General features: G+C 50.5%; 1 protein-coding gene across 1 annotated transcript in view; it reads right to left on the bottom strand.

The window, feature by feature from the left end:
• NOC2L (nucleolar complex associated 2 homolog (S. cerevisiae)) overlaps positions 1-12,260 on the bottom strand; it is a gene marked incomplete at its 5' end in the record, with an annotated part of 40,636 nt that overhangs the window by 7,232 nt on the left and 21,144 nt on the right. The window contains 3 exons of the mRNA XM_009871821.1: positions 1,403-1,538; positions 5,407-5,520; positions 9,560-9,703. Of these exons, the coding sequence (XP_009870123.1) occupies positions 1,403-1,538; positions 5,407-5,520; positions 9,560-9,703 (394 nt within the window). The remainder of the gene's footprint in view (positions 1-1,402; positions 1,539-5,406; positions 5,521-9,559; positions 9,704-12,260) is intronic.

The raw sequence follows: 12,260 nt of genomic DNA, 5'->3' as shown, positions 1-12,260 counted from the left end.
GTGCAGCAGGTGTCTGCAGTGAGCAGGCGAGCACAGAGACAAGGCAGAAGCTGTGAACGTCAAGTGCCCGACAGCTGCTACAGACCTTGTTTGCATCATCAGGGACATTCATCATAGACGTGCCTCATTCGGATCCCAACGTGCATCTAGAAGTCCATCAGTCCAAGAAATCTCCCAAGAGTACATAAAGTCTTTTCCCGAGCGGCTCGGGAAGAGGCTTTGGGTTTCTCTGGTTCTCAGCAACCTGCCTTCTGAGCTGCAGTTACCACTGCCTTTTCAGAAGCCACTGGGAATTTTCTAAGGAGTTAACTCAAAGGGACAGTCGGGACAACTCCAGATCCCAAGGATGTATCTCCACGAATCATTTTGATATCACGCTCATCTCTCAGTACCTCAGTGGGTCACGTGCTCACTTTACTTTCCTTCTTTGCTGGGTCACCTACAAAAATCCAGTGACTTCAACCTCAAGCTATCGAACAAGTTTCCCAACCTCTTCTTCCTCCTGTGATGCCTGCGAGGGAGCCGACACTCTTTGGTTCTTTGATCAGCCTCATGATTTGGCCTCACACCTTACAGCACGTGCAACAGACTACAACATTACCCACAGATTAAATCTCCAATCAAGAAAGCTCTGCTTTCCTGCCAGTCACCCTGCTATATGAATGACAATGCATTTAGAAAACTGGTGATATCCCCAACATTCCAAATTACAAAGAGGACATCTCATTCTTTCCTCAAACTATGTGGTGAACTTCTCAGGCAGGTTCCACAATTTACTGTGGCCCTCTCGTGGTCACAGCCAGTGAGTGACATCACTCCATCTTCTCCAGGCTCTAGACTTCCTTGTCAAAAATATTTGCAACGTCAGTCACTATAAAATGAATAAATCAGAAGTGCATGCAAAGAGAGGATAACCATTCTTCCATCACAGATCCTTGTTCTGGTAGCCAGCCCCCTCGATAGCTACGGTTTGTAACGATGCAGGCAGTGAAAAGTCAGCATGCTCTCAGGTAGAACATTCTTATTCCTCTTACAGATGCAGAAACAAAACACCGATTTCTGCACCTCCACTCATGGCACAAGAAGACAGAAAACACTTTTTGGAGGAGAGAAGAGCGGACGGGTTGCGCACAGAAAGAGACTAATGCACAGCTAAGGTTTTAAAATGAGCTGGACTGACAAAAGAGGAGACGGGGAGGAGGGTAAAAGCCTCCCAACTACCTCTGTCTGTCACTTTAAAAGGCCTCCAAGAGGTAACACCATCCTGCATGCTCTCTCCCTAACAGCGTATTTTCTGAGCCAAAGGTGGCCAGCTTATATCTGCTCAGGGCTGTATTGACCCACGTCATACAGAACTCTGCCCAAGGGGCAGGTATGTCCAGCCCCAGCCCCAGCCCCGTACCTTTTATGGGGAATCCAACATTCTCCTCATCAGAGTCACTGTCGAGCTCAAAGAGGTCCTTGAATTCCTTCTTATCTTCCTCCTTGCGTTCATCTTGCTTCTTACGCTTAATTTCTGGGAAGTTCAAGTCTTCAAGCTGGAAAAAAAAACCCAAAACCAACAGTAAGAACAACCTTAATTGGTACTTTTGAACATAAAGCGCTGAGTTTAAACACAGGAACTTGGCTTTGCCCTGTATCTGTAAGCCAGAGAATGGTTGGGTGTGCTGCTACCAACTAAGGGAGCAGCAGAGAGGTCTGTGAGCCAGTCACTGAGGTGAACGACTACTTTTGCTAACGGGCCACCTACTGCTACCTGAGCACAGATACAAACACAAGACATCCACGACCAGCTGGCTGTCCTGGATCTCCGGACTGAAAGCCACGCAAGGCCCCGTGAGCTTGGGCAGCCAAGCACCATTGAGTCAGACCGTGCCGGTCGCCTCCGACGTGGCTCTTTTCCACCAACACCCAAAGCTGTGAGAGCTCTAGCAAAAGTAGTGTCGCTCTGGTGGGGATTTCAGTTAAACGGCGAGGTGCTGAAGATGCTTAAGGTCTGTCTTCACCAGTTTCCCCCGTTGCCAGCCCTTATGGAGATCAATGGGCCAAGAGCCTTGCTGCTGCAGACAGCCAATATCAATGCCATTAAGTACTTGCAATTGACACCACCTCACTGCTCTTTACACCTCTCTGGAGGGGGATTAGGGGGAGGATTTACTTGCAAGGGCTCAGGCCAGCAGGGCAAAGATAATCAGAATGCAAATTAAATCCCAAGTGCTCTCTGGACGTCAGCTGCCCGCTGCCCGTGCCTGGCTGCACGCCTCCTGGGAAGCACTCATGCATTAGCACACATTAGCTCGCTTGGAAACATTCGCCCTGCGAGTAATAAGTCATTTGCTCTCTCCCACCCGTCAGACCACCCCTCAACACACTCCCCCTCTGACCACATCCACTTCAACCCTCCCGACAGCTTCTCCCAGCGGGAGCAGCAGCAAAACACAGTCTGTATGGAAAGGCAGCTCTCAGCAGAGAGAGAGGAGTGAGAGAAAGGGGATGCAGGGAAGAGGGTGAGAGACATGGAGATGTGCATTTGCTCCTGCAGCCAATTCCAGCAATTTCTCCCAGCCTGTTTCATGGTTATGGTCCCCAGCTGGGCTATATTGATTCTGGGAGCTGAGCACTTACAAGCAATAATCTGCAGCACCAGGATGGAAAGTCAGAAGTTGGCCAGAGAACGGGAGAGAGGAGCAAATCACCAACCATCTTCTCACCTCCTCTTTCCCGCTATGGAATGCTTCTCCCTCCACTCACCCTGCAGAGACCTGCTGGGCTGTCTGTGCTGGGAAGATGTGTGAAGAAAGCAGCATACGACCGCCTTCCTGAACAGCAGTCGTTGTGTGCCAGAGGAGAGCCTTGGGAAGCAAAATGCAGCAAGAGCAGCAAACCAGAGTCACTGCCAAGTGGCTGCCCTCAGCTGACCTAATGCCAGACTGCAGCCAGCCTCCCTCCTAGGGTGGTTATTCTCCTGCAGGCCCCACTGTGGGGTGGGGGAGCTGCTAAGATGAAAATATTTTCCTTAGCCCCTACCAGTTCTGGAGGATAAGACAGGCTCCTGCCTGTTCTCCATGACCCCGGTCACTATTACTCCTCAGCAGCAGTAAATGAAACACAAAAACCATCCAAGGTCTTATTCTCCCTCCTCACGCATCCTGAGCATGGGATGTTTCCATGCAACACATCAGTAAGAAGGTTTGAAGCTGCGTATGAGTAAAATGTCTCATGTACTTGTGTAGAACAGTCTTCTCCAATTCTCCAAGCTTCCCCGATTCAAGAGAGCAAGAGAGAGACTATTCTCAACTTTGTGAAAAACTTCTCCAGCATCCTGTGCAGGGCACATACAGCAGGGAGCAAAGGCTGTTAGTTGAGACTTCTTTGTATTTTCCTAATGCCTAGTAAGAATCCTCTTTTCCAAAGGTTGAACTCAACCTGAGCATATTAAAAAAGGACCTGGTGTCGAATCACGCCGAGTTGTGCTACCTCCAACTTTCTGAGACTCCACAGGAACGCCTTCAAGATGGGCACCTCAAAATAAAGGCACCAGAAACCCTTTCGAGCTGCAGAGTGATCACAAAGCAAAGGAACGAGACCTTGCACGGAGCCGCAGCTCACAGGCGCAGCCTGTGTTCATCACACAGTAGCAGTAATCAGGTAATTTGGGGGCCAGTCTTTTAATCCTCAGCTAGAGGGTTGCTATCTACCGAGTCTCATGAAGCCGATTAGTCTACATCCCATTAAAAACCATTGGGAAAAGCAAATGGAATGGGCAGACAGGGTCAGTGCTGTTATATAAGGCAAGCTGCAGCTCAGAGCAGCCGAGAGCCGGCCCGATTTTTTTTTTCCTCCCCTGTTATTATTTTTTCCCCCCAATGGCTGCTAATGGGACATGGACTTTCCCAGCCCTAATGGGCCTCATGGCGTTCGCTCTCCTGCTGGGGCTCACAATGCTGCATCATTAAGCCGGCAGTCCCCACCGAGAGAGACAACAGCCCCATTCAGCAGGCAGAGATGCCAGGCAGCCTTTCGGAGAGCGGCCTCCAAGGCGTGTGTGTGTGTCTCTCTCTCCTTCTCCAGTTGATCTGCTCAGCCCACTTCCTCCAAGAGGGAACGAGTCCCTGTCGACGTCCTTCAGTCTTCCCCCGGTTTCAGAAGCCACCCTCTTGAGCCATGCTACACAAAAGCAATCCCCTCACAGAAAGCTCCCACCTGGGCTGGTCCTGGCACCTCAAGCAGCTCCAGCTCCCCTTCTCCTTTTAACACGAGGTGGAGGCTTGTCTACACCGAGGGCTGCTCTCCCCTCCTGTTAGGACAGCTGTTTCAGTACCAGGGAAGTGTCAGCACACACCAGCAGGACCAGTTTTGGGCTTAGCCCCACTCACAGCCATCACTACTTGCTGTTTCGTAGCTCCCCTTCCCCCTGATTTCCTTTCTGCAAAGGCCACATTCTCCTGCTGGGTTTGCAGAGAAGACAGGCATGCTGTTTGTTCACTCTGCATGGCCGCCCCGGGGAATCTCAGCCTCCTGTCCTTATCTCGGGCTGGTATACGATACTGAGCATTTCCTTGGATCTCTCAGGTCTTCTACCATGCTCTGGGACTTGTCTCAGAGCCAGTCATCCTCATGTCCCATTGATTATTTTAATTGATTCCCACCATACGCTGGAGACACCAATTATATCTATTTCCTGCTCCCTGGCCGAGAGCCTAGCTCAGCCACTTTCATTGCATTAGCACCGAGACAGCTTTCCTTTAGACTCCTCGTGTCAGCAAGCTCCCACCCCCACCTTCCGCACCCCGGAGCGCAGTGCCACGAGGAGCGGCCAAGGAGCCTCCCCTTGGGCAGGAGATGTGGGAAACGGCCCAGAGTGCCGTAACGGCCAGACAGCAAGTCCCACCTCACGGCCAGCCACCACCTCCCACAGGCCAAAGAAGAAAAAAAGGGAATTTGCAAGAAAAGACACGAACTGCCCAAAGCAGAACAGGATCTGTGTGTAAGAAACATGACATGCTCATTCTAAAGGCAGCATCCCACAGTGAGGCTGTTGCCCCAGTTGCTCAGACACAACTGAGTCTGTTACCCCGCCAGGACACACAATTGCTCTCTCTCTACTGTCTTCAGCTTCCCAGCCTTGAATTACAAAGGCTGCTGTGCCGGTGGGTCCTCAACTGCATCACCCTAAACTGGGACAGAGGGAAATTTACCCCAGCACTACTTCATCCCCCGCTTCATCTATTCTCTGTTAACTTTCTCTCCAAGAACGCCCAGCCTACGCGCTCACACAGCTCAAGCCCATCTCAGCTCCCACGAGTGGAGCCAGCTTTGACCAGCCACCCTCCTGCCGCCAGGACGTGGCTCCTTGTCCTCCCACAGCACAGGTAACATCCAGAAAGTGAGGCACTTTGTTCTTACTCTTTCTTTGCCGCTGATTTCCAGTTGTATCTCCTTCTCCCTTAGCTTCTTCCACTGAGCGTAATACTTGGTCAGAGGTGTCCCCTCCTCTTTGACCTGCTTCTCCCACTGTTCCTGTGGAGAGAGAGGGTGCCAACTTAAAAAAGGTGTTCAGAGGAGTTCTCCAACATTTTGGCAGACGCAGGAAGTCAAGAGCAGAAGTTAAGACCCTTCCCAAACCACCCCTTCCCAGCTTCTGGGTGGACTCCCAGATTCCTATTTCTCCTGCCTAGAAGAGGTCTGGATCTCAGAATTGCTGAGAACTCACAACAGGCTCTCCTCAAGATCAGCTTAGTGTCCTCTGGGATCCACTATTACTATCCTGGCCTCGAGCATTCACTTCTACTCTAGCTCTAGCTAGAAGACACTGACACAGCAGTCAAGTCAGATGACGCAGCCTACTGCAATGGAAAAGAAAGAAATTCAACTGAAATCTGAGGGTAGGAATCAAAAAGGACAGATCAGAGGATTACCACGACAAAATTTGTCCTCTGCTCCTTCAATGGAGGCATTTGATCACCTGCTCAGTTCTTGCTTTTTAATTCAGAAAAACCTCACGCAAGCATTTGCAAGACCTAAGTACCAAAGATGCGCAATTGCCTGTTGCCCCAGTTCCACGGACAAGTGTTTATTTTTGAAATAAGCATTCCCCTGCAGGGTCTTGGAATTCATCCCAACCTTGAGAAGGCAGAGCATGAAGAAGTGCGGAGGATGTTTCCGCTGTCCAAGCAGGGAGAATAAGGAGGTGCAAACACCGTAAATGGTGGGAAGTAAATTAGCTGGTTAAAAATTCTTTTGTGCTTCAATCATTTGGCATTTTAGTGCTGAAAGCAGGGGGGTGAGGGTGGTATGTTGTGTTAAAATACATTCCTCTTAACCTGCCAACATCCCTTTAACTTAAAACCCACAGACAACTGTACCTGGTAACTGGATTACCACAGTGCCCAGAGGCTTTGCGTTACCCCACAGTCAAAAGTCAACCTAATGCAAGCAGAAAGACATGACAGACAAGTAGGAATTGAAACAGGTAAAGGAGGAAGGGAATGAGCAACCGGAACAAAGGTCAGCATAGGTACACTCGAAGATCAACACGGATCCAAAAAGAATATCCTGAATCCAGGGCTGAGAATGAATCCAGAGCTCCGCACGGGTAGCTGTGCGTACACGGTGCTCCTTCTCAGAATCACAGAATGTTCGGGGTTGGAAGGGACCTCTGAAGATCATCTAGTCCAACCTTCATCCCAGCACACCCAACCACTACACCACAGCCTCAAGTGCTAGATCTACTTTTTTTTTAAACACCTCCAGGGCTGGTGACTCCACCACCTCCCTGGGCAGCCTGTTCCAGTGCCTCACCACTCGTTCAGGAAAGAACTTCCCCCGAATATCCAATCTAAACTTACCCTGACGCAACTTGAGGCCATTTCCCCTTGTCCTGTCCTTAGTAATTAGAGAGAAGAGACCAGCACCAGCCTCACTACAGCCTCCTTTTAGGTAGTTGTAGAGGGCAGTAAGGTCTCCTCTCAGCCTCCTCTTCTCCAGACTAAACAAACCCAGTTTGTTTCTCGAGGGTGGGAACCTAAGGCCAGATCATCTTCACAGCACAAAACAAAGCAGCAGTTCAAATAATCCTCACCAGAACTCAAATCAACCATTTCTGGGGAGCTGAGCCCCAAAACTACGGTGTGAAGTGAAATGCATCAACCTACACCAGCTCTCGATTCGGTCCGTCCCCGCGAGGGAAGCCGTGACGATCTGTGGTCTCGGCAGCTGGCAATTAAACGGTGCCCAGCTTGTGTCCCTGCACTCGGAACGGCCCAGAATCTGTTTGTGCATCCTACACTGGGCGCTGTGAACACAGCACCAAGCCGAGCAGGCTCTTCCTGCTAATCACGGGGCCCAGACTCACAACCCCCACAGGATCCAGGCTCGAGGTCTGCACAGCTGGAGCCTGCCTGTGCTCCCCGGTCTCCTCGCCGGGAGCTGAGCGAAAGCTCGGCCGAGCCTGCGCTCGCCAGCGGAGCCGCCAGCCAGCCCAGCTTTGCCCTCGCTGTGACCCAGCGCCGTGCCAGCACAAAGTTACCCCATTTATAGACCGGGTTCACATGAGGCTGCCAGCTGTAATCAGGCAATCTGTTGATGCTGCTCAGGACGGACAGCTTCAGCGACAGACTCTTCTTACAGAGGGCAAAAGTCTGTTTGTTCTGGCTGATACAGGTCTTTTTGGTTTTAAAGTGTGCCGGAATCCAGAGATAAAAAAGACCATTAAAATACGCCCATCTTTCTACACAGAACACCTCCAAATTTTGAGAGAGTGGGTGCCATCACCTCACTTTAACCATTTGAAATTCTCCTTCTATTACTACTTTTGCACCAACACCCAGTATGCATCAAGCCCACCATGCTCACATCTATACAAATGCGACAAAGATCACTACCCACCCCCGGGAAAAACCTCCCACCGGAAACATGAGACCAGAATGCCCACTACTCCGTAATTCCTCCCATGAAAGCTGCATTTCAGCATGTTGCATGGAAGAATTAGCTCAGAATACAGGCTCTGGTGCCTACAGTGGATGAGGCACAAACGCATGCATGAGAAAACTGGAGAGCATTTGCTTTCAATTGCTCTTGCTGGCAAGGGGGACATGCAAATACCTTCCCTTCCCTCAGCCCCCTCCTTCCCTTCCCTTTTCTGGCAGTGTTCGCTCATGAAAAGCGCCAATGCCCCACATAGCCTGGAGACAGCCCGGCAAACTCAACCCAGACCTCGAGGGACACTCCACATCATTCTGGGAAGCCCAGTCTCTGTGGGAGCTTTGGCTCCTCTTGGGAATCTACACCATCTGCTTGCAAAGGCATAGCAGGGGAGAACACAGGGTGACCCAGGCACAAAACCTGCCCTCTGCCCATAAAAGAGAAGCCACTATGGCTCTTCCACCCCACAGAAGTACTGAGTGGGCTGTTTGCTCCCAGGAGCACCGATATCCCACATTAACCGAAGGAAGAGAGGGGCTCCCTCCTCCCATAGGACACCACCACGGTGGAAAAATGCAGATTGCACAGGCATCCTCCCTGAGCAGCGCTTCACACTGTTGCTTTACTTGCTTAAACGGCAGAAAAGCCGTCTCCAAACACACTGGGCAAACTGGTGCCTGCTTCCCTCCACCAGCCTCCCTCAGTCAAGGCAGGCTGCTTGCTGCTGCCCCTCCAGAGCCAGCCCTGGGTCCAACTACGCAGCCACCCAGACATCCCTAGGAAAGCAGGTGCATCTCTGTCGGCCAGGAGGCACCCAGGCAGCAAGATGTTAAAATAATCATTTAGTTCGTACACAAGGGACTGCAGCCAGAGTTGCTGGGGAAAGCAGACAGTGGCAGAGTCGTTGGAACCCCTGTTTTATTTAAGCAACGACGTTCCCCAGCCCATCTGTTTCATGGAGAGCCCCGGAGGCTGAAATCTCTACCTCTGAGGAGCGGGTGGGTGGTCACAGCATTGCCCAACTACAAACCCGAACCCTAACCACAGCGCTCCAGACGGGAAGTGTAATTCCTTTAGCAAAACAGTCCAACCCAGAAGGGCATTTAAAAAACCAAATGCTCCTTAGTCACTTCAGACCCAGTTCCTCTTAATCCCAGAATAGCACTGCTGTGTCCTGGCACTGATATGTCAGGATTTCAAAGGCATTTAACTTTTCTGCAGTCTCTGCCCCTTAGTGTCTGAAGAAAAACCTAAATCTGCACTGTGACTTCTGCTCTGTGCCCACATTATCTGCTCTGGCACCTACATATCAGGAATGGGATGACAAAAACTAAGAAACCCATCAGCAAAGGAGATGCTCCAGCAAAGCAAGGCACTTCCACACATATGTGTGTGTTATAAATAACAGAAGGGTACAGCTTAGGGACCGTGTTTTCCATGAGGCCTTTGGCTGCAGGGTCCTGCCAGCTACAGCATCAGAGCACTGCCGAGTTCAGTTGTTTTTGACATCTGCCCCACCCCACACGCTCCCGTTTCCATGAGCTCGTCCTCCCTCCTCCCTCTGCCACCCGCTCAACCCCAGCAGCTGGAGCCTGAGTGTCTTTCCAGGAAGCCCAAATGGAAGCAGCAGGCTCACCACAGACTCCCGGCTGGCCACGCCGAAGGCAGCTTTCTGACGCTTGCTGGCGATGTAGGCAGAATTTTCCTGCAGTTTTTCCAAGAGCTGCCGGATAGGCTTGCAGTAGTTGGCAACCTTGCATTCCTTCAGGAAAGACTTTAGCTGGGAGGAGGAAAAGGCAGAGGAAGAATGAAAGCAATGTAATAGTTTCCATAAACAGAGCCCATCAGCAAAAAAACATTTCCCACCTCCCGTGACAGACAGCATGGGGCAGCTTTTCCCTTCAGTTCATACCACACTCCAGCGTATCACCCACCTTCAGCCCTGGCGGTCCTGCCACCCTGGGCTGGGAGGATGCAAAGAGTTGCAGTGACAGGCCAGATGTTTGCACACAACCAGGCACAGGGGCCTTGCTCAAAATCAGCTCTTTGCACCTTTTAACACTACTTCTTTTTGAAAAAAAAAACCCAGAGCATGCTTCTGTGTAGGTTTTTTATTGCAGTAGTCTTGTTCTCCACCAAACACCTCTTTTCTCCTCACCCAATGCAAACCACCCTCCAACACCACTGCACTGCTCTGACAACTCCAAACAAAAAGGCTGAAGCAGCAGTGGGCACTCCTGATGACAGGAAAAGTAACAGAGGGGTTGAGACTGACTCATGGCTTGAATTCCAGCTCACTGCGCTGTCTGACAACAGTTTTCACCAACTCCAAGACAAGCCTCTGGAGTGCTGTCCAAATTCTGCAGGTCAAGCTCTTTGCTAGAGCCATATATATATATATACACACACACATATACACACACACATCCACTACAAGGACACTTGATTTAGAGAAAGAGATCCAACAAGGCAAAAGGAAACAGCCACAATGGAACCTTCACCTCGGCTGGGACCTGCAGGTGCTATCGTGATAAAGGGTTTCTAGTCAGCAAATAAAACCCTGTCTTCTCTACTTACAGCTTCAAATGTTCTGCTTCAAAAGACACAGCTGGGAGAAGGAAGATGTCCCCCTCCTGTCAAGCCTACGTGTCGGTTTGATCTTACACGCCAAAAGGGTAGGTATGAAGTGTTAATCAAGAGGTGACAGTCACACCTCACCCCTCTCAGGACACTGCTCTCCTGATGGGTGTGTTGCTGCAGGATCTGCTGCGCACACGGAGAACATCCCCCGTTACCCACCAGCAGGGGCTTCTCTTGTCCCTTTATCCCCAGCATATGTCCATCCATCATACAATTGACTTGAAAAAAGAAGAATTAAAATGAACCCCTTCTCCCCTTTCCACAAAACATGGAGCCCACCAGACAGGTACAAAGAAACCTTCAGGAAAACTATTCTTCTGCTGGTGAAGCAGTCCTACCCTCACCCTCGCCTTTTAAAAATATTCACTTTTTTATAGGTGCTGCATATTTATCTCTGCTGAGAGATGCATTTGTCATTCGATTTATCTCACTTGATCCCCACAGCTGCAGCCCCAGATCCATTTCATCCGCTGCCACATACATTATCATTTTTCTTTCGTTGCAGAAGTGTCACCAGAAATCCTGCAAAATCTCAGGCTCTATCTGTGCAGTTTGGTGTTGTGTGTTCACTCTCGCAGTCGTATGCTTCATTTCTTCTTTCCCCCCCCCTCTCCCACCCTTGCAATCCCTCACAGCCCCACCACTATCTGCCACAGACATTAACAAAACGTAATGAGATCTCAGTCCTGTGTTAAGAGGCAGGGAACACAACCAAGAAGGTAAAAGAAGATAGAGGAGAGAGAGAGAGAAAAAGGGAGCCTGCGGACGTCTTTTGCCACTCTGTCAAACATAACCACATCATTCCAGAACAAAAGCAATCAGAACATACGTGTATATGTGTGCATGTCATTAACATCTCGCATCAGTTCTGAGCTAAGCAGCTCTGTGATTAGTGGGATTGGTTCTGTCCAACTGCCAGCCTTAAACACCAACGGTTTATCCCACCAGAGACCACAGCAAAATCCCAGCTCCTCTTACTGTAAACGACACAGGGAACTAGAAATGATCAAAATCCCAGCTCCTCTTACTGTAAACGACACAGGGAACTAGAAATGATCTGAAGCAGCTGGGCGTGTGTGTTGCAGGGAACCCAAATCAAGCCTGATCCCCCGCTCACAAAAAAAAACCAGAGGGAATATTCAGCTCGGGACAGAGAGTGAGGAGCAGCTGCTGGCAAAGCAAACCGCCACCTCCTGCCCTTCTGTCTGGCTGCACAAGCCGTGCCTGGATCCTGCCACCTCCTGCCAACTCCTGATCAACGCCTGCCCACATTTTCCCTTCAACCTCCCACCCCTGCTCTTCGATGCCTCTGAAGGAGGGAAGAGGCAATCTCCTTCTCCTTTCCTTTGATCTGCAAGGGCGCTTCCTGCCTTCCAGGCAACGAGGTTTTGAAGTTCAGTTTGAAGGCACTTCAGCTTAGCTTCTCCCAAAGCCGCTGACCAGAAGACGAGGAACGCAACCCTCGCCAGCTGGAACACAGCCCCTACGACACGGCACTGAGAGAAGCGTGAGCTCATCGGGGAGGAAGAATCAGGACAGATGGATTTTTGCAGTTAACTGGAACCGTTCCAGGAGAAAAGTCTCCCCCCCACCCCACTTTCCCGAAGACTCTGGGATTTTTGGGAAGCTAACCTCAGCACCCCAGCCCAGCAGACGCCACGAGGCTGCGGTTAGTGGCAGCCAAATAGGAATCCGAT

The sequence above is a fragment of the Apaloderma vittatum genome, unplaced genomic scaffold (genome assembly GCF_000703405.1).
Source record: "Apaloderma vittatum isolate BGI_N311 unplaced genomic scaffold, ASM70340v1 scaffold21466, whole genome shotgun sequence".
Lineage (NCBI taxonomy): Eukaryota > Metazoa > Chordata > Aves > Trogoniformes > Trogonidae > Apaloderma > Apaloderma vittatum.
Note: the sequence above shows the minus strand (reverse complement) of the source record. Positions and strands in the feature narration are given on the sequence as shown.